The following is a 20,603-nucleotide window of genomic DNA, read 5'->3' as shown; positions in this document are numbered from 1 at the left end:
TTCAACACATCTTGCTACTTGGAATTTGTTTGATAGCATGTTTGCAGGAGTGGTCGGGTTGTGAATATGAGGAGAATCATAGTTATTGAAAAATAATGAATCAAACAAGGCTTATTAGTATCATGTTGATATAATAGAGTACAGATATGTATGTGTACATATGAAACCAAATTAACCTTCTTGGTTCAAGTTGTTTCTTAGCTGCTCATATAGTAATCGTCTGCATCATCAAGACCAACCCAACTCATGAAAGCACTCTCTAAAACCCACTTTTCCTTTTCTTCCCCAATCCATTTCTTCTGCAACTCATGAAAGCAGATAGAATCACCAATGAGTAAATCGAATTCTTGTAAATAAATAAAGAGAAGAGAAGAGTTGTGCATGATTTTTATATGTACCAAATCTCATGTTGGTGACATGTGAAAGAGATCTCTCTAAAGGATAGTCTTCGTTGTTCAGTGTCTTTATCACATCAGCCTTGTTCACTTTCCCTTTACCTTCTTTGTCCAAAAACAAGAACACTTCAACTATTGGATCAAATATAGATTCAACCAACTTCGGACCCATCTCTCTTGATTCCTAAGAGAAAAACACGACATACTTAGCTTGAACATAAACTCATTGAACTGTATCCCTTTGCTTCCATCAACATCACACCATATCCCATATAAGCCTTTCACTTCTTCATCTGATAAACTCAGCTGTAGTTCCTCTAAGCATTTCTTCAACTCCTCGATATCGATTGTCCCGTTTTTATCATTATCTGCGAATATTTTGCACAAAAAAGTTTAAAACTAAAACCAGTGGAATCTTGATGGAAAGCTGGAAAGTAGGATTCGAAAACGTTTCTGATGTTTCTTAATCCTTCTCTTAGCTTAGGAAACTTCATGATTATTGAATCCATATATAGACTTCAGACTCTTGTGTCCCGGATAAATCCTCCGGCTCTCCACCATCTTCCGTGCAAGTTTTCCGTCAAGCTCCGCATACTTCTTGTTGGTATCCGACTTAACACAACAGCAAATCATGCTCCCTACACGGTTTTTGTATTTTAGAACTCACCAATGTTAATTTTTTTGATGTTCGCTGAAAAGATGGACGAGAGGAACAAGGCGTAAGGCCAATCTTCATGATAACTCTGTTTTTTTCTTTTGTTAGGTTGAATTAAATTATAAACCACATAGGTAACCGGCAAACGATAGGAAACCTAATTTGGTTTTAAGTTCGTACAACGAGATATGTTTCACCACCAAGCAAAAAGGAAATATAACAAATAAAAATTAACGAACGTTAATAAAAAATTGCTTTAAAGAAAAAGAAAAGTAAATTAAGAAACTAAGAAAGGAGTTGTCAAAAAAAAAAAAAAATAGAGGAAATTAAATAAACGCGTTTACGAGTCCGAACCCTAATATATAAACAGAGTTTGCTTCTATAAATATAACACAACACACACTAAACCTAGATACGACTCATCTATCTTTCACTCTGTCTCTGTCTCTCTGAGTATTCTTTTCCTAATTTCTTCACTCCGACAATGGATACTGAATCATTCAGACTCGATGTTAATCTAGCCGTTACGTCTCAAGATCCGTCGTTAGGGTTATTAAGCACGGTGAAAATCACTGTAAAGAGAGGGTACTTCGAGGAGTTTATCATAGAGAAGAGCGATGATGATCATCATGATAGCATCAAGAGTGTCGGATCTTACCGGGATTCTCCACCAGGTCCAGACTCAAAACTCATTCTGAAACTCCCAACCTTCGAGCCTAAGGACGTCTATCGAACCCTCCATAGCCAACTCCACGATAAACTCTTGTCCGAATACATAGCTGATGAGATTGTTGTCCAAGCCCTACGACAAAGAAGCAAAAGTTCTGACTTGCCATTGCCACAACAACAACCTTTATTCATGAAAGGCACTGTCAAACTGACACAGAAGGTGTACAACGTTGTGCGTCGTAACTCTGCTCTGTCTCTGTCGGCAACAGATTTGACGACTTGTGCCATCTGTTTGGAAGATCTGGATACCGAGGATTACTGCCACGTGCCTAACTGCTCGCATTGTTATCATGAAGAATGTCTCAATAAGTGGGTAGATCGATCTAATGGCACATGCCCTCTCTGTCGCCAACTATTTGACGAACCAGAGTCTAATTAGGGTTTCAAAACTTGTTTTATTATCTTGTGGTAGTCTTAATGATTTGCTAATTTGTATTTCTTTTTTATGTAATGATATTGATACTGTCTTTGTTTGCAACATGTAATGCGGTTCGATTTAATGAAATTGATGAGATTTTTTAGACTTGAAGTTCAAATTAATAATTTCATCTACAAGTTTGATTCAGTCTGCAACATATTGTCTCATCACACACCATTGACTTAAAAACACATTTTGTTTCAGATAAAAAAAGAAGCAACTTTGAACTTTTTGATTACGGTTTACCAAATTGAAGGAAACAAGGAAACAATCCAAGAATACCAGAGTTTCTGAATTGAACTAGACGTGATCCTTCCTAGGTTCTAGATATTGAAAACAGCTTGCCACTTGGACTTGTTGATAGCATGTTTGAAGGATTGGTCGGGTTGTGTGATTATAAAGATGATCATATCATCATAGTTATTGAAAAAGAATGAATTAGACAAGCTTTATAGTATCATGTTGATAATAACAGAGTACAGGTATATGTACATATGAAACCAAATGTTCAAGTTGTTTCTTAGCTGCTCATATAGTAATCATCTGCAACATCAAGACCAACCCAACTCATGAAAGCAAATAGAAACTCTCTAAAACCCACTTTCCCTTTTCTTCCCCAATCCATTTCTTCTGCACCACACAAAGAACAGATTGAAGAATCCAATGAGTTAATCGAATTCATCTAGATAACTAAAATAGAAGAGAAGAGTTCTGCATGGTTTATTTATATGTACCAAATCTCATGTTGGTGACATGTGAAGGAGATCTCTCTAAAGGATAGTCTTCGTTGTTCAGTGTCGTTGTCACATCAGCCTTGTTCAGTTTCCCTTTACCATCTTTGTCCAAAAACAAGAACACTTCAACTATTGGATCAAATATAGATTCAACCAACTTCGGACCCATCTCCCTTGATTCCTAAGAGAAAAACACAACATAAATTAGACTGAACATGATACAATTTATCAATCATCCTGTCATTTTTATTAATTACCGCGTTGGATTCAGAGGAAGGTTTTGATAGAAGATAGATGAGGCAGAGAAGGACTATAAACTCATTGAATTGTATCCCTTTGCTTCCATCAACATCACACCATCCATATAAGCCTTTCACCTCTTCATCTGATAAACTTAGCTGTAGTTCCTCTAAGCATTTCTTCAGCTCCTCGATATCGATTGTCCCGTTTTTATCATTATCTGCGAATATTCGCAGAACAAAAATGTTATAAACTATATAACCAGTGGAATCTTGATGAAAGCTGAAAAAGCTCAAGAAAACGTACCGTAGGATTCGAAAACGTTTCTGATGTTTCTTAAACCTTCTCTTAGCTTAGGAAACTTCATGATTATTGAATCCATAGACTTTAGACTCTTGTGTCCCGGATAAATCCTCCGGCTCTCCACCATCTTCCGTGCAAGCTTCGCATCCAGCTCCGCATACTTCTTGTTGTTCTCCGAGTTAAGACAGCAGCAAATCATGCTCCCTACACGGTTTTTGTATTTTAGAACTCACCAATGTTAATTTTTTGATGTTTGTTGAAAAGATGGATGAGAGGAACAAGGCGTAAGTAGATAAAGTAAAGCATAAAAGCATAATGAAGAAAGGCATTACGAATAGTAGCAAAGTTAAAGGCTTAAACTTTGGTGGCCCTTTCATCATTTCAATGTTTATAATATTATCAATAGATATTCTTCTTATGTCTTTATAGTTTCTTCTACCTTTAAACCCTTTCACTTGAATACAAGAATAATTTTTAAAGGCAAGGTATAAAGGAAACACTAAAGCTTCAGCTTCAACATCAAATATATACATGAGTAAGCTAAGACGAAATTGTGATGACAAGTTTATATCGAATAATACAGGCCCCTCAAAGCAAGTAAAGAAGAGTTAAATCTTATCTCTACCTTTCCCATATTGATTTCTTTCTTCCTAAAACTTTATCCAATGGTACTACTAGGCATAATCCAGCCAGATTCATACCCAACGCCCATATTGTCTCCACGTTGCCGCTTCTTCATCGATGCAGCAGATATCGAGCTCCCATTAGTGACGGAAGTCAGAGAGCTTTCCACTGAACAGTTGGTTGTGACGTTGTTTTTGTTGTCTATTGCTACTGCAAGCTCTGACAAAGATGGCATCATCATCATCTTTGTTGCATCGAAGAACGGAACTGTTGTTCCTTGAGAGACATTGGAAACTTTGATGGCTAGCTCTGATAGCTCTTCCCTAGCAGCTTCAAGCCCAGCAAAAGCAGCAGCTTGTTCGTCAAAGGCCTTGCAAGCTTTTTCAAGAATTGATTGCAGGTACTTTCCTTGGGCCTCTATCCTCAGCTGGAGTCTCCGTTGTACCTGCCCATACTAAAAGATCAATCAAAGGTTTGCATTTACACAGCACAGTCTGTTGTATTCCTACAAATGTGGCCACAAGGGCGTGTTTGTTCATTCTAATAAGGTAGAGATTCAGGACAGATGGAAACAAGGAGCACTGTTCCTATGTACATCAAAGAAAGAAAGAATAAATTGGTAACAAGAACATCCTAATTTTTGGATTGGACATTGGTTAAGAACTTAGGATTACGGTTCTACTTCAATATGCAACTTCTGAGCCGATATTTGTGTATGTATCATCAAGATCAATGGCAAGATAATGAGCTAACCTCTAATTGCTCGTGTAGTCTTCTTTGGACTTCCATCTGAGCACGTAGAGCTTCAGTGACTTGGTAACCCCTGGCATGCGAACAAATAAGGAGGGATTCATACAAATGTAATTAACTAACCAGCCAGTAACAGAGAAATGAGAGGAAAAGTTCAAAAGTAACCATACTCGTTCTGCTCCTGCTGCGCCAATCTCAATGATGATGTTGAAGATGAACCTGTGTCCTGACTCTCCCCAACACAAGAAGCTGCAGCATCCAGGTTCACAGAATTAGTAGAGCCACGATATATGGACTCACAACTAATATTCATCAAAACACGCTTCCAAACAGTTGTTACTCTTAGTTTTTATTTGACAGCTTAAACCATGAGCAGTTTGCTAATATATATATTCTGACAACGGCGGAGAGAAAGACAACAGGGTCCCATGTGTCTCTCACATGATAAAGGTCTACAAAGTGTCTAACAAATATGATTCCAAATAGCCATATGATGAAAGAGTAGAACCAAGAGGCTTCACAAACAGAGATATAGTAACCAAAAAGAAAAAGTCAACTGAGTAGATACCATCCTTGGAGTTCTCAGTTGATTCTTTACAAGCTTGCCTCCCTAGGCGAAATTTCTGCCGAGCAAAACACATACAAAAGAGAGAAACATAACACCATCAAACACCCAAAAATTATTTGGATTACTATGCTATTATACGTTGAACCTGGGAAAATATAACAGCCTACAACTCTTAAACTCTTAAAACTCTAGAAAATCTCAGTATCTAAGGTCTCAAGTCATTAGGAATTTAGGTGTCATCTCATCAACCAAACCAAATAGCTTTGAAAACAGTCAATCAGAAACCACAAGTCTGGCATCAGTTTGCTCAAAGGGAGTAAATAAAGAAACAAACCTGAAGATGTGATTTGAGGTGGTAGAGAGTGAGACCCTTCACCCCCATTGTCCTCATGATAGTTTTGGGCGTCGCTTCTGTAAGTTGAACATTAAAGAGAGTCAGAAGGGTCTCTTCATTAACAAATTGTGAAGACAAAAGACAAAACAGGAGCAGAATAAGCTAAACGCAAATCACAAACTTCAAATCTTCAGAGATTATACTGACACTGCTTAATTACTACTACTGAGGACTAGTTTCGAAACAAGGAAACAAATTTTATACACTGCAGGATACGCTTCCATTTCGAGACACATAGAGAGATAGAGCTACTCTATAAAGATTTCAAATCAAGTAAAATCAAAGTCATCATAGAGTTCATCGAATCAAGTAATAGACAAATTCTTCACAAAATTTTGAACTTTGAGAGAAAAAATCCATATAACCCAGATAAAAAAAAAAAAAATCGAAACTTTTGAAGAGGGCTGAGCAAAGAGAAGAAGGAGAAGCTAACCTCAAACACACATTTCATCTCAAGATCCAAAACAACAAGAGATTAACAAATGAGAGACAGAGACAGAGAGAGAACAAAAGCTAAATGAGTATAGAGATACTCACTATCAGGACCACCGAGCTGAGTAACAGCGTCAACGAATCTCTCATGGAGCTCAGATGTCCACCGGAGACGAGGTTTAGGGTCAGTGGTTAAAACCAAACAAGCGTCGCCGGGGAGATTGGTTCCGTCAAGAGGTCCATGGTAGTCAGCGCCGACGTGTCCACCATCGAGAGGAAGCGAGCGAATCGCTGAGTACATTTTCTCTCGTCGCCGAGTTTTCCGGGAAAGTGAGAGAAAGCTTTAGGGGAAGGAAGGAGAAATGAATGGAATCGGGTGGTAATGGAAGTTTCGGATCCGGGTCAGGATCCGGGTTTATGGACAGCGAAGAGACGGGTGGATATAAGATTGGACGTACTCTCTCTCTCTCGCTTGCTCTGATTTGCGTGTGAACATGTTTTGTAAATAATTTATTTAGTAATTTTTTTTTGTAGCAGAGAGGTACTTTTTATTAAACTAATGTGTATTAAATTATTGAGCACCAGTTTTATATTGATTAGATCATTTCTTAATTATATTTAGATTGATATTAGCCAATTTTTAAAAAGGATAGTCGTCTTCATTAATTGATAGGTTAAATTAAACTAATATAGATTTTCATTACTATTATACTTGTACGTTACTGTTCTCATATTTCAAATATGGGAAAAAAGCTTAAAAATACTTCATCTATTTTTTATTTGGACGTTTAATACCTCGTTTTTTTTGGTTGGAAGAAAAATACATCATTTAATCAAAACGTGCAATTTAATACTTAAACTAATAAATCTTGTTAGTTTGATACCTACGATTTTTTGACTAAAAGAAAATTCCGTTTTTACCCTTCTTATATCAATTAATTATTAATTTTAAATGATATGACATTAATTTATAAGTTTATTTGATTTAAAATTAATTTTATTTGAATTAAAATTAATTTTATTTAATATTTATTTTTATTCAATTTTGTTTTTACAAAAATACAAATTTTGTTTAAACAATTAATTTATAAGATCTGAAGCACTTTCAAATCTGCTTTCTTTCTTCAGAACCGTGCATTAAACAAAAACATAGGAATATATGAATTCATGATTATATAAGTTTGTACAATTGATCAATGCCATCAACAACAGACCAACGGATTTATGAATATATTCAGTTATTAAAAAGATAAATCAAATCGGAACAGTCATCTCCGTCGCATCACCGCCTATCTGTTTCACATCTTCTTCTCTCAAAATCTCTTCAAGAAACTTCCTCTTAGATTCAGGAACCAACATAGTGAAAACAATCTCATGAAATGTAATAGCATCAATAATGAGTTCAAGAAACTACCTCTTATAAATTAATTGTTTAAACAAAATTGTATTTTTGTAAAAACAAAATTGAATAAAAATAAATATTAAATCAAATTAATTTTAAATCAAATAAACTTATAAATTAATGTCATATTATTTAAATTTAATAATTAATTGATATAAGAAGGGTAAAAACGGAATTTTATTTTTGTCAAAAAATCGTAGGTATGAAACTAACAAAATTTATTAGTTTAGGTATTAAATTGTACGTTTTAATTAAATGATGTATTTTTCTTCCAACCAAAAAAGACGAGGTATTAAACGTCCAAATAAAAAATAGATGAAGTATTTTTAAGTTTTTTTCCCTTTCAAATAGGTATATCTAACTAACTGAATTCGGATGAATAAATTGTGGTTTAATTTTGATCAATAACTAATATATCAATATGGTACATGAAATATATCGCCTTTTGTGTATCTTTTTTGTATCATTGTTTTTAACCGTAGTATGTATCTTTTAAAAATCATTTTTATATTGTTTACTGACTTTTTTTTTGAACCAAAAATCTCTTATTATTTGGTGTTATCAATCGGATCACATATATAAAATAAGTTGTATCTATTATAATAGGATTTTTCAATGTGATGAAAAGAGTAAAACTAATTGTATTAAAAACTAACATGGGATTAAAATGTTTTTACTTAAACTTAAAGTAGCTTATGTCTAGCCTAATTCATGATAAATCTTATATAGATTTATAATTTTATGTCTAAATGGAATATCACGAGCTTCCTAACCAATTTTTTTTTCTGTGATGAATTTTATTTTAAAGTGATCTTATTAGAAACATAAAAATGTAGGGGTGATTGGTTGATATGCTAACCCAAAAAAAATTTGATAGTCTTTTTCTAGTCGGACTTTAAAAACTTGTTTTGATTCTACAATCTGTACAATTTTTCTTTTGAATTTTACGTTTATTTTCTCAAAACCAAAAAAAATAAAAAAATAAAGCTTTTCTGACTATAGTAACAGGATTAAATAAATTGTACAGTTGGAATGTCACTATTTCCAATTATAGTTATTTTATAATTTAAACTTCGTTGATCTGATCAGTTTTATATTTTTGTATAGATGTTTCTAGGTGAATCATCAATACTTACTTTAGCAAATTAGTCAACACTAGCTTTGTAAAATATAAATATTGTTGTCAACAATTCTCTTGATTTTTATGTTTGCTTACATTATGCCGATCTATTGACAATGCCAATAGGAATGTTCACTTTAGAAAAAGTAGAGGAGTTATGCGCAGAGAGCGTTAACATGAGTGGAACAATTGAAGACACGCCGAGATCCCTCTAAAAAATGGAAATTTCTGGAAGATGGAGAAATTATTAGTACATTTAAAATCTTTTAGTTGTTGTTAGCACAAAAACTATAATGAACATATTATAGTTTATATAGTATTTATTGAAAGAGTATATAACAATTTCTAAATATCTACTAGTATCATAGTTTTATAGTGTATAGGACTAATGGTAACATGAGTATAGGACTGGCAAGTGGCAAGTTGTACCCTTTGTTGCCAGTCTTAACATTTAAATGTACTAACATGAGTATAGGACTTAACATGAGTATAGGATATGGACTAATACATTCTAAATTATTTTATAAAAGTAAATAAAAGTAGTTGAATTTTTTTATATCTACTAATATCATAGTTTTATAGTGTTGTTATAATAAACATATTGTATTGTGTAAGATGCCGAGTAAAATTAAATGTAGTCGAAAAAAAGAATAACAATTACCGTAAGTACTTAATTTTATTATCGTCTAGTAAAATGCTTAACATAGAAAGAAAAAAATCATGTATTTAAATGTAAAACTATCTCTATCCACCAACCCAGTTTTGATTAAAAAATCATTTGTGAAACATGCATCCACACTAATATATAATAGACTAATAGTAACATGAGTATAGGACTGGCAAGTGGCAAGTTGTTAGTACATTTAAAATCTTTTAGTTGTTGGAAAATATATACTACAAATAGTACTATATATATGTTCATAGAATTCGTAATTACGAAAAACGAATTATTTATTTTAAAGAAGTATCGAAACATATTAAAAACTCAATTAGGATGAAAACAAATCATAAAGGTTTTGTCAATACATATATATTTCCTTTCTAAACAATATGATTTTTACTTTTAAAATGATGAAGATTGATTGAGCTCCTTTTTAGAATAGTTTTCGAAGACTTGCATTTAACCTTACAAATCTTGTACATACATGTAAGTGCTGGTAATTTTACATAAACTATATATACTGCTAGGATATTTTTAGAAAAAAAATCCAAAGGTTAAGAAATTCGATTGAAAGATTAGAATCTTAGCCTGTATAAGTACTGGTAAGTTTTTATTTTTTTAAGTTGAAACTATTAATATCATTGTCCAAAATTCTAATTTTTCAATCTTAAGTACTCTTCTTAGCTATCAATTCCAAAAATAAATAACATTTATCTTTGACCAAAAAAGAAAGAAATAATATCAATCCTCAGTAAATTACTAAATTATCATTCATTTTAATAGTTTGAAGTCAAAATATTATTAAGAAATTTGATTTACCAACTCTTTGGATTTTTTTGACATAATATTATAAATGATTTGATAAAAAGTAGAATAAAACAAAAACAAAGAAAAAAAAGAATATAATTAGAACAACTGAACAAGTTGAGTCAAACACATGGCTTCGGCGTATTTATATATTCATGTCTCTACCAACTTCGCCGATTTGTGAATAATATTATATGTTTTAGTTTAGATTATTATTAACTAGTACGATATTTTTATATGTCTTGTGTCCATGACAGAAAAAAAAAAAAAAGGGTTGTTTCATGCTTTTGTGTTTCATGATCAATTGAAAATAGTAAGGTTAATAACTTAACATGATTAATTAATATTATGATATATTAATATGACTGCAGTTGAGTTACATGATACAACCAAAAGATTCAGTTGACTCAATTTTAATCCATGCGATGCTAAGTGTAGTTGAAATGGCTCGGTCGGTCGAATATGTTGAATGAACAAAAAAAAAAAAATTTGGGACAATTATATAATTTTAACATAGTCTTGTGACAACTATTTCTTGACAGAGTCTATATAGTATTAAAGAACTAAAACCTTACTCAGCATAGAAAAGCAAATAAAATTTTGATAACGTAAACAGATACAACTTTACTCGAATTGGGAAAATAATTACAGTTTATCAATCAAACACGACAAGCACTGATAGGTATGTTTAGTGCAACAAAAAAAGAAAAAGTTAGCAACTACAAAAAAAAAAATTCAAAAGTTAAGCTAATGGACCGCAAAATAAGATTTTTTTTTGTTTCTTTCCCTAAGGCCCATATACAATCTTAGAACGGTATATCGCTAATATAATGTGACCATCGTTGATGTCGCTGAACTAGGACAATTGCGTGATATAATCTGTTTTTGATCCTATTTTTCAACTATGAATTCTCAGTTTTTACTGGACGTAGGTAAGAGTGTTAAACCTACTTTTAACATGAACCCCAAGATCTTAAACATCTATATTAATCACATAATAGAATCATAAAGAGGGTTAAAGTAATACCTCCACTCATTGTAGAAATGATGCTTCCTTGAATGGTTTCTTCTTCTTCAATGGCTTGAAGGCTTGAAAAGAAACTCTTAGATGATCTTTAGGTGGAAGATAAGGTTTCTCTCCCCTTTTCTATAAACTCTTTTCTTTATGTGTTGTTTTTTTTTCTTGTGATGATTTGTGATGGAGCAAACCATCTATTTATAGGTGGGAAGAGGACCTTACTCCTCATTAGGGTTTTGTCTCATGATTTAATCTCAACCATCCATCATAGTAGAGATGAAGACAATGGTGACAAGTGTGATAACAAGTGTCTAGTATTGCTTCAAACACAACATGCAACTTCACACTTGTCCTCTTATAAGCTTTAGCATGACATGTAGCTTAATACTTGTCCTTATAAGCATAAGCTTTACATGTAGCTTAACACCTGTCCTTTTAGTGCCCAAATGATTAAAATATAACAAACCCAATTAAATAACCTACTAACTATAAGACCACATACATGGGTAAGAAATAATTATTTTCTTACATCCTCCCACTTGGTCGTTAGTATAATGGTTTTACTCGGGAATCATAAGGCCGGCATAATATGTTATATTTTTCATTTGGTCTTTCATAAGTGTCTTAGCTAATCTTGTAACCAATGAGAGTCATGGCGGTCACACATCATTTTGCAACATGATTCCTTCCATGTACTACTACATTGACTACTTTTCATAGCTAGACCATAAACATTATTCCATAAGTAGGAGTTATCTTTAATGGTCTCTTTGATGTCTTTTAAGACGTATTCTGTTATCAATAATTCCAACAAACAATAATGTGTGCGCACGTTGGAAACATAATAGAAGATGTAAAAGTCATAAGAGAGCTCTTATAAATGTCAAAAATAGGCTAAAACATTATCAGACAACATAATTAAGTGCTATGCTCCAGACCCATACTTTCTGCATGCTTCATAAATGTCTTTGGAGGTAATGCTTTCGTAAATATGTCTGCGACCATTAGCTCAGTGCCTATGTGTTCAATGACAAACTTTTCTCTTTTAACATCTTGCTTTAATGATAGATATTTGAGTTCCATATGCTTGGCTCCTTTAGATATCCTATCATGCTTAGAGAAGAAGATTGCGGCTTGATTGTCACAGTAAAGAGTTAGAGGTTTGTCAACAAAATTCAAAACCCCAAACTCTGACACGAAATTCCGCAACCATGTACCTTGAATAGAAGCCTCATAACATGCTACATACTCAGCCTCCATGGTGGATGAATAAATCAATTCTGACTTCTGGCTTTTCCATGAAATGGCACCTCCACCAAGGAGATACACATAGCCGAGAGTACAATGCCTAGAATCTTCACATCCACCAAAATCTGAGTCTGAAAATCCAACCATCTGTGGATGTGTTGATTTTCGATATGTCAACATATAGTTTCTTGTTCCCTTTAGGTATCTCAAAACTTTCTTCGCAGCTTTCCAATGAGCAAGTCCTGGGTTACTCTGAAATCTACCCAACATTCTGACTGCATGGCTAATATCAGGTCGAGTGCAGACCTGTGCGTACATCAAACTTCCCACAAGAGACGCATAAGGGTACTTTTGCATTTCATTATATTCCAATTCATTCTGCGGACATTGCTTAAGATTAAGCTTGTCACCCTTTTGCATAGGAACATTATTAGAAGAACACATCATCATGCCAAATCTCTCAAGAACTTTATCAATATATGCTTTCTGAGACAATCCTAAAATTCCTAGTGTCTATCACGGAATATTTCAATTCCTATCACATAGGATGCCTCACCCATATCTTTCATATCAAAGTTCTTAGAGAGATAACTCTTAGTCTCATGTAGTAGACCAAGATCATTACTGGCTAATAAGATATCATCAACATACAAAACCAAAAATATGAACTTACTCCCACTGATCTTGAGGTATATACATGGATCCACAACGTTTTCTTTGAAACCGAATTTCGTGATGGTTTCATCAAACTTTAGATACCATTGCCTCGAAGCTTGTTTCAGTCCATATATTGATTTCTTTAATTTGCAAACCATATCCTCCTGACCTTCGATTATGAAGCCTTCAGGTTGGCGCATATAGACTTCTTCTTGCAAGTCTCCATTAAGAAAGGCAGTTTTCACATCCATTTGATGTAACTCGAGATCATACTGAGCTACTAACGCCATGATAATTCTGAGAGAGTCTTTTCTAGACACAGGTGAAAAAGTCTCACTATAATTGATGCCTTCCTTTTGACTAAACCCTTTGGCTACAAGTCTGGCTTTATATCGTTCTACATTGCCATTACAGTCGAGTTTGGTCTTAAATATCCACTTACACCTGACTGCTTTGTGTCCATCAGGCAATGGAACGATGTCCCAAACTTCATTCTTAACCATCGAGTCTATTTCATCTCTACTGGCATCAATCCATTTATCAGAATTAACATCCTTCATGGCTTGTGAATAAGAAACCGGATCTTTAATGTTTTCTTCTCCAGATTCTATTTGATAAATCACAAAGTCATCAGAAATAGCAGATCTCCTCGTACGAGTTGATCTTCTTAATGCTGGTTCCTCTTGTGTTTCATGATCATTATTGGCAAGATTTTCATCATGGAGTGTGTGATCATTCAATGGGGTTTCCTCATTGTTTAACGGTTCAACAATGCTAGGAACCCCAACATTCAGAACTAAGGGTAAAGGAATAACAACCCTAGTTTCCTGAATGGTTATATCACGTACTTTATCACTCCCACTAATCTCACCATTCTAAAAAAATCTGGCATTATTGGTTTCTACTATTCTCGTACTATGGGATGGACAATAAAATCTATATCCTTTAGACTTCTCAGGGTAACCTATGAAGAAACCACTGATCGTTCTGAAGTCTAATTTATTTTCATGTGGATTGTATATTCTTACTTCAGCTGGACACCCCCAAACTTGGAGGTGTGACAGACTAGGTTTCCAGCCTTTCCACAGTTCAAAAGGGGTCTTTGAAACTGCTTTGCTAGGAACCCTATTCAAAATATAGACCGCAGTACGTAATGCGTCCATCCACAAGGATATAGGTAGGTTAGCATGACTCATCATGGATCTAACCATTTCCAGATAAGTACGATTACGCCTTTCAGCTACACCATTCTGCCATGGAGAACCAGGCATTGTGTACTGCGCAACAATTCCTAATTTTTGAAGGAGTATGGCAAATGGTCCAGGATGTTGTCCTGTTTCATTATATCTTCCATAAAATTCACCACCTCTATCTGACCTTATGATTTTCACCTTTCTATCTAATTGCCTCTCAACTTCATTAATGAATGCTTGTACAGCATCCACAGATTGAGATTTTTCATGCAATAAATAGAGATAACAATAACGTGAATAATCATCGATAAAAGTGATGAAGTACTTTTCACCTCCAAAAGTTGGAACGTCAAATGGTCCACAAATATCTGTATGTATGATTTCAAGAAGCTGTGTACTTCTTGTGGCTCCTTTCTTAGTGTGTTTAGTTTGCTTATCTTTAATGCAATCTATACACATTTTCTTATTAGTAAAATCAAGATTCGGAATGACTCCATCTTTTACCAATCTTTTAATTCTTTCATAAGAAATATGTCCTAATCTTTTATGCCACAAGAAATATGAGTCATCAGTACATGTTTTATTTTTAAGTCTACTTTCAGAATACAAGGAAAGATGTGTCTCATAAGGTTGATCAGCCAGTTTTAACATATAAAGACCATCAACTAATATTCCAGAACCAATTCGTTTAGAGTTCAGAAATATATGAAAACAATCATCTCCTTGAGTAGATTTAAAACCAGCCAAATCAAGTTTGCTTACAGAAACTAAATTACGGGAAATAGATGGAACATAAAGAGTCTGATATAAATCTAGACAAAATCCACCATCTAAAATGAGACGATAGGTGCCAACAGCTTCAACTGGTGCCTTGTCTCGATTTCCCATCAGTAAGTAGTTTTCACTTGAATTTATGGTCTGGATCGTAAGGAATCCCTGTACGGAATTCGTTACATGTACATTAGCACCACTATCAATCCACCAAGTTTTGGAAGAAACATAAGTAAGATTAGATTCGAAAAAGCTTACGGAACCCATAGGATTACCTTTCTTTTCGAACCATTCTCTTCTTTTAGGGCAATCTTTCTGAAAGTGTCCAACCTTTTTACAAAAGTTGCACCTGTAACCTTTCTTTGCCTTTTTCTTCGGATTAACTTGATCGGAATCGTTCATTGTGGCTTGTGCTCTTTGATGGCTCTTTTTATGCCTAAACCCAACTTTAGGTCCAGCTCCTTGAACATGATGGGAAACTTTAATTCCTTCACGGCCAAGTCTAGCCTCCTCTTGGACTAGTTTATTAGCCAATTCATTAGATGTCCACCTTTCATCAATTGCATTATAATTGATCTGAAAGGGTCCATACTGAGGAGGTAGTGAATTTAGGATAAATTGGACAAGAAATGAATCGTCCACACTCATTCCTAAATTCTTTAGTTTAGCCGCAAGGTTGGTCATTTCAATGCAATGTTCATGCATAAACCTTGTCCCATCATACTTAATGGTTGTAAGATCTGCCATAAGTTTCCCTGCAAGGGATTTGTCTGCAGTCTTAAACCGTTCTTCTATAGCTGCTAGATAATCTATAGCTTTATCTGCATCTGGAAGGGAAGTTTTGATATTGCTAGCTATGGTCATTTTTAAAAACATCATGCTTAATCTGTTCGCTTTCTCCCATGCTTTATGGAGAGCCTTTTCTTCCTCAGTACTAATTATAGTTAAGGGATCTGGCTCTTCTTCACGAAGTGCCAAATCCATATCTAGTACTCCTAATGTGAACTCAACTTTCTCTTTCCATTCTGAGAAGTTAGTTCCAGTGAGGATCGGAACAGTAGAGACCATAGATGGCAAATTAGCAGGAAATGATGCTGCGATTTAGAGATATAACAAGCTTTAATTGAGGTTCAAAATTTAAACAACACATTAACAAAAATTATTGAATGCATATGACTTCAAATTATAATGCTCATGTGGGTAGTCATTATAATATATCCTAATGTCATAGCTTTCAGAAAATTTTTCTTTAATGATGTATCAGATTAATTAAGCTATCTGTGGATATACTTAATTAACTCATGTACAAACATTCTAATAAATTATTGATCATGTTTTATGTCAATAGCCTACCTGTGGGTAGCTAATTAATACATAAACATATCAAAAATTTAAATATTTTGGTTTTCTATGCGCATATCATTATATGATAAAACCATTATGGTTATATCAATTTCTTAATTATGCACATTAAGATAAACCAATCTTTTATACTTATATATATATATATATATATATATGTATTTAAACATATATTGTAACTTGAAACTTAAATCATACAAAATTCAAGTGTACAGACATCATAACTTAAAGCCTTAATTTTCAGTTCATTAAACCATAAATCTATTATTCTTAATGGATTAATTAGATGTTCATAACCATAAGCTCTGATACCACATGTTAAACATACTTTTAACATGAACCCCAAGATCTTAAACATCTATATTAATCACATAATAGAATCATAAAGAGGGTTAAAGTAATACCTCCACTCATCGTAGAAATGATGCTTCCTTGAATGGTTTCTTCTTCTTCAATGGCTTGAAGGCTTGAAAAGAAACTCTTAGATGATCTTTAGGTGGAAGATAAGGTTTCTCTCCCCTTTCCTATAAACTCTTTTCTTTATGTGTTGTTTTTTTTCTTGTGATGATTTGTGATGGAGCAAACCATCTATTTATAGGTGGGAAGAGGACCTTACTCCTCATTAGGGTTTTGTCTCATGATTTAATCTCAACCATCCATCATAGTAGAGATGAAGACAATGGTGACAAGTGTGATAACAAGTGTCTAGTATTGCTTCAAACACAACATGCAACTTCACACTTGTCCTCTTATAAGCTTTAGCATGACATGTAGCTTAATACTTGTCCTTATAATCATAAACTTTACATGTAACTTAACACTTGTCCTTTTAGTTCCCAAATGATTAAAATATAACAAACCCAATTAAATAACCTAATAACTATAAGACCACATACATGGGTAAGAAATAATTATTTTCTTACAAAGAGATGTCGTGATTTCACTTTCCCACAGGAAGCCTTCTTTGTTGGATAAACCAAAAATATCCAACAAAACGATCGATGCAGTACAATTATATTGCGGTTCACTATGAGTTTTACAAAACTTTTTCATAAGTTTGCTAGCTAAAAAAGGACAATTTTAAAACCAAGCTCGTTGAAATCTTTTGTTATTTTGAATGACAATGTCAAGCTAAAAGGACACAAAGCATAACAACTTACTAGATTTGGTTAAATTAAATAAAAAAGAAATGATCAACAAGAAATCTAAAAAAGACAACAAACTAGAAGCAAAGGAGAGTTCAAGCAGGGATGGGCAAATCTTCAACCCATCCACCACGATTAATAAAGCTGAGATCACCCAAATTTTGGGTGCCAGATCCAGTCAGCTCCTTCTTAACCCACTTCACACGTCTTCCCGTCTTTGCTCCACTTCCGTAGCATCCATGTTCTGCAAACGTCAGTTGGTTTTCGTGGCCCGCGAAGTTCCATGCGTCCCATCCTTCAGGAACAACCACGTCCGTCAGGTTCGAGTTGTAAAAAATAACTCGAGAGTAGCCGCGCCACGGTCTGCCCAAGAATGCCATGCCCGTTCCATGAACGAGGCTGTTGATGAAGATGAATCCATTAGCGTCGTAAGGGTTGGTCCGTCCTTGAGCCGTTACGTAACCGGCTAGACCCGGTTGTAGCACCCAACCTAGAACTTGTATCACACAACTCTACACAACCCACCAAAACATATTTTTTATTCAATTCAACAATACCCGAATAAATACTAATTATAGTTCTATAATGAGATATTATAGTTAATAATATATTTTCGCCATTTCAACGAAAAATTTAGATTTCTTTGTATACTATCAGGCCTGTTATAAATATTTAATTAAAATACCAAATATTATTTTATGAAGAATGTAACGTATATATTACCTGGTAAATAGATTGGCCGCTACCAAAGATGAAATCGACCGCGCCTTGGATGGTGCATCGGTGGAAGTAGTGTCGGCCATCCGAGTCCCACAAGGTATCTTGAATTCCAGCAAACCCAACCGAGAAAAAAGCCGACTTATCGCCACCGATCAACGCCGCAGCGGCTGGAGTTCTAGGGTTATTGTTCATTTTTCCCTTGATAGGGAAGTTATAGGTATTCTATATAAAAAAATGGGAACCTTTTATATTTTTTTCAATAAAGAGAATAATATCTGAAGATAAAATGCCAAAATATAATAAAAATCACCGTACGACGAAAGTGATGCTTTTAACGACGGTGTTATCGGCGAGAGTAGCAAAGGTAGGGCTTTGTGCAACCGAGTCATGGTCATCCCATTCAACTCTCGTTAACCTTTTCCCAGCTCCCACAATTACTATGTACGGTTTTTTATACGGTATCTTTATTTTCTCTCTATATTTACAAAAAGACATAGAGAAAACATTACTACTACATAAGCACCTTCACATATATATATATATATATATATATATATATATATATATAACGTCATTGCAAAACATATGTAACTTCATTTTAGAGTCAATTAAAGTGTGGTTACACTGACCTGTAAAGACCAGCTTTGACGTTGATAAAGAACCAATGACGATTGTTAGTTGGGACCGAGTCAATAGCTTTTTGTATTGTCGTGAAATTTCCATGGCCTGATTGATCCACGAACACTTGTTGTTGGTATACACCGAATGGTTTAGCTTCAATGATATGAGGTAGACAGAAACAACAAAGAGCGACGAGACCAATGATGATTCGATGAGTTCCCATTATTACAGCTTCTGATTTGTATTAGATGATAACGAAACGTAAGGGTTTAAGAGAGGGCGAGATAGCAAATGAGAGTATTGGACGAAATGGATTATTTATCAAGGTCGTGAGATCAATGCGTTTCTAGTTAATTTTGAATATTTTGGTGAAGATTTTATTACTTTATTTCGTTTGATTTATGTGTGGGTTATGATTGCGTAATTAAAGTAGAATGTAGTAAATGAAAGTGGAAAGTTTAGGTTTGTTTCTAGAATTGGTGATCAAAATCTTGGGTTTGTGTGAGAGGTCAGAAACCAAAAAAGGAATTTGTAATCTTTGTGATGGTGGTATCTGTAAAGATCAGTGCCACTAACTTAGTGGTCTCTAGACTTTTTCCTTCGTTTAATTTGGACTTTATTACGAAGATTATAACATAAATATAATAGTAATTTTTTTAAATATGGAAATTACATTGAATTTGGTAGGCTAAATCTTCGTTGACGACTCTATCCATATTTTGGTATTATTATGAGCCTCTTTGATATAAAACTTCAAAGGACAAGAAGGTAAATTGATAAGTAGCTAGTTTGGAAATAAAAGATACCCAATCTTTTCGTCTTAAATGAAAAGGAAAATTTCTTATTTTAAATTCTTACAACAAAAGAAAATCTTTAATTAGTATTTTATAATGTTTAAAGAATCCTCAACAATGTTGTAATTTTTTATTCTTTTGTAAAATAAAACGATAAAAATATTATTTCTATTGTTAAAATGGGTAAAAACTTAAGGATGTACCATGTTTGTCTATTATTGGGTAAAGTTTTTATACCCATATAAATAAATAAATTTTGAGTGGTTCGTTCAATGGGTTCGTGGATTTACCGGGATAAATACATTAGGGTTATAGCCTTATAGGTTACCAATGGGTAATCGAGAAAAAAACAAAAATAATATATATAATATATACATATATGTAAATATAATAATACATATAATATATATGTATAAAATTAATATGTAAAATATCTAGATATTATAATTTTAAGCTTGAAAACTTTGGTTTGTTTTATAATTCTATTTTATATAATATGTTATAGATTGAATATTAATCAATTAATTTTATTTTATTTATATATGGATAATCCATATAATTCATTTAGCCATTCAATTTTATATTATTGAGTTTGAGTATATAAATTCAATCCGTTATAATAAATGGGTCTGATTGAATCTGCCCACAAAAATCTCAAACCAATGTGGGTATGGATCGGGTCAGATCGGATTACCCATTTTGACACCCTTACTATTTCATAGTTCCAGTAACCACCCATCATGAAATTGTACAGGTCCAATATTCTAGTCAAATGGTTAAGAAAAATGGTTGGAATAGATTCGGAATATATATTGATATATTCATAATAGTAAAATACTTGT

General features: G+C 33.6%; 4 protein-coding genes, 1 long non-coding RNA gene and 2 pseudogenes across 7 annotated transcripts; 1 reads left to right on the top strand and 6 right to left on the bottom strand.

Annotated features, from left to right (window-relative positions):
• Window positions 1-82: 82 nt before the first annotated feature.
• Window positions 83-1,056, bottom strand: LOC104748519 (putative calcium-binding protein CML22; annotated as a pseudogene). Its single transcript, XR_015582488.1, has 3 exons — window positions 802-1,056; window positions 399-763; window positions 83-299 (listed from the first exon to the last, which is right to left on the bottom strand). The product of XR_015582488.1 is annotated as a putative calcium-binding protein CML22 (transcript).
• A 389-nt stretch (window positions 1,057-1,445) lies between these two features.
• On the top strand, window positions 1,446-2,302 carry LOC104748518 (uncharacterized). The gene has a single exon (XM_010470146.3). It carries the CDS (start codon window positions 1,535-1,537, stop codon window positions 2,156-2,158), a length of 624 nt encoding a protein of 207 aa, XP_010468448.2. The 5' UTR covers window positions 1,446-1,534; the 3' UTR covers window positions 2,159-2,302.
• Window positions 2,303-2,588: 286 nt separating this feature from the next.
• LOC104746931 (putative calcium-binding protein CML22) lies at window positions 2,589-3,898 on the bottom strand. Its single transcript, XM_010468481.3, has 5 exons — window positions 3,807-3,898; window positions 3,478-3,678; window positions 3,189-3,391; window positions 2,932-3,112; window positions 2,589-2,827 (listed from the first exon to the last, which is right to left on the bottom strand). The coding sequence occupies exons 2-5, from the start codon at window positions 3,671-3,673 to the stop codon at window positions 2,718-2,720; spliced, it is 690 nt and encodes a 229-aa protein (XP_010466783.1). The 5' UTR covers window positions 3,674-3,678; window positions 3,807-3,898; the 3' UTR covers window positions 2,589-2,717.
• Window positions 3,899-3,945: 47 nt separating this feature from the next.
• Window positions 3,946-6,800, bottom strand: LOC104746929 (protein PHR1-LIKE 2). Of its 2 annotated transcripts, none has more exons than XM_010468479.3 (6): window positions 6,348-6,800; window positions 5,751-5,827; window positions 5,417-5,471; window positions 5,019-5,097; window positions 4,852-4,921; window positions 3,946-4,543 (listed from the first exon to the last, which is right to left on the bottom strand). In XM_010468479.3, exons 1-6 carry the CDS (start codon window positions 6,541-6,543, stop codon window positions 4,133-4,135), a joined length of 888 nt encoding a protein of 295 aa, XP_010466781.1. In that variant the 5' UTR covers window positions 6,544-6,800; the 3' UTR covers window positions 3,946-4,132. The 2 variants fall into 2 exon arrangements, with proteins under 2 accessions (XP_010466781.1, XP_010466780.1); XM_010468478.3 differs by having other exon boundaries at window positions 3,946-4,552; window positions 6,348-6,761.
• Window positions 6,801-8,804: 2,004 nt separating this feature from the next.
• LOC147926689 (uncharacterized) lies at window positions 8,805-11,422 on the bottom strand. The gene is made up of 2 exons (XR_015582632.1): window positions 11,260-11,422; window positions 8,805-8,992 (listed from the first exon to the last, which is right to left on the bottom strand). It is a non-coding gene; the product is annotated as an uncharacterized LOC147926689 (long non-coding RNA).
• A 746-nt stretch (window positions 11,423-12,168) lies between these two features.
• Window positions 12,169-12,942, bottom strand: LOC147926688 (secreted RxLR effector protein 161 pseudogene; annotated as a pseudogene).
• A 4,633-nt stretch (window positions 12,943-17,575) lies between these two features.
• Window positions 17,576-19,293, bottom strand: LOC104748517 (putative pectinesterase 29). The gene is made up of 4 exons (XM_010470145.2): window positions 18,976-19,293; window positions 18,662-18,821; window positions 18,350-18,568; window positions 17,576-18,138 (listed from the first exon to the last, which is right to left on the bottom strand). The coding sequence occupies exons 1-4, from the start codon at window positions 19,188-19,190 to the stop codon at window positions 17,722-17,724; spliced, it is 1,011 nt and encodes a 336-aa protein (XP_010468447.2). The 5' UTR covers window positions 19,191-19,293; the 3' UTR covers window positions 17,576-17,721.
• Window positions 19,294-20,603: the final 1,310 nt, after the last annotated feature.

The sequence above is a fragment of the Camelina sativa genome, chromosome 15, assembly GCF_030686135.1.
Source record: "Camelina sativa cultivar CO46 ecotype springtype chromosome 15, ASM3068613v1".
Lineage (NCBI taxonomy): Eukaryota > Viridiplantae > Streptophyta > Magnoliopsida > Brassicales > Brassicaceae > Camelina > Camelina sativa.
The sequence above is the reverse complement of the archived record's forward strand: the minus strand, read 5'-3'. Positions and strand labels throughout refer to the sequence as shown.

Bases quoted from the DNA above. Each gene is read 5' to 3' on its own strand.
- LOC104748518 (XM_010470146.3), top strand. From the start codon at position 1,535: ATGGATACTGAATCATTCAGACTCGATGTTAATCTAGCCGTTACGTCT.
- LOC104746931 (XM_010468481.3), bottom strand. From the start codon at position 3,673: ATGATTTGCTGCTGTCTTAACTCGGAGAACAACAAGAAGTATGCGGAG. The intron at 3,113-3,188 runs GTAATTAATAAA...TTTTTCTCTTAG, and splicing joins CTTCCTCTGAATCCAACGCG to GAATCAAGGGAGATGGGTCC. The intron at 2,828-2,931 runs GTACATATAAAT...TGTGTGGTGCAG, and splicing joins TGTCACCAACATGAGATTTG to AAGAAATGGATTGGGGAAGA.
- LOC104746929 (XM_010468478.3), bottom strand. From the start codon at position 6,543: ATGTACTCAGCGATTCGCTCGCTTCCTCTCGATGGTGGACACGTCGGC. The intron at 5,828-6,347 runs GTGAGTATCTCT...TTCAACTTACAG, and splicing joins TCAGCTCGGTGGTCCTGATA to AAGCGACGCCCAAAACTATC. The intron at 4,553-4,851 runs GTTAGCTCATTA...TTGATCTTTTAG, and splicing joins GACTACACGAGCAATTAGAG to TATGGGCAGGTACAACGGAG.
- LOC104748517 (XM_010470145.2), bottom strand. From the start codon at position 19,190: ATGGGAACTCATCGAATCATCATTGGTCTCGTCGCTCTTTGTTGTTTC. The intron at 18,822-18,975 runs GTCAGTGTAACC...TTGTAAATATAG, and splicing joins GTCAAAGCTGGTCTTTACAG to AGAGAAAATAAAGATACCGT. The intron at 18,569-18,661 runs GTACGGTGATTT...TTTTTTATATAG, and splicing joins TTAAAAGCATCACTTTCGTC to AATACCTATAACTTCCCTAT.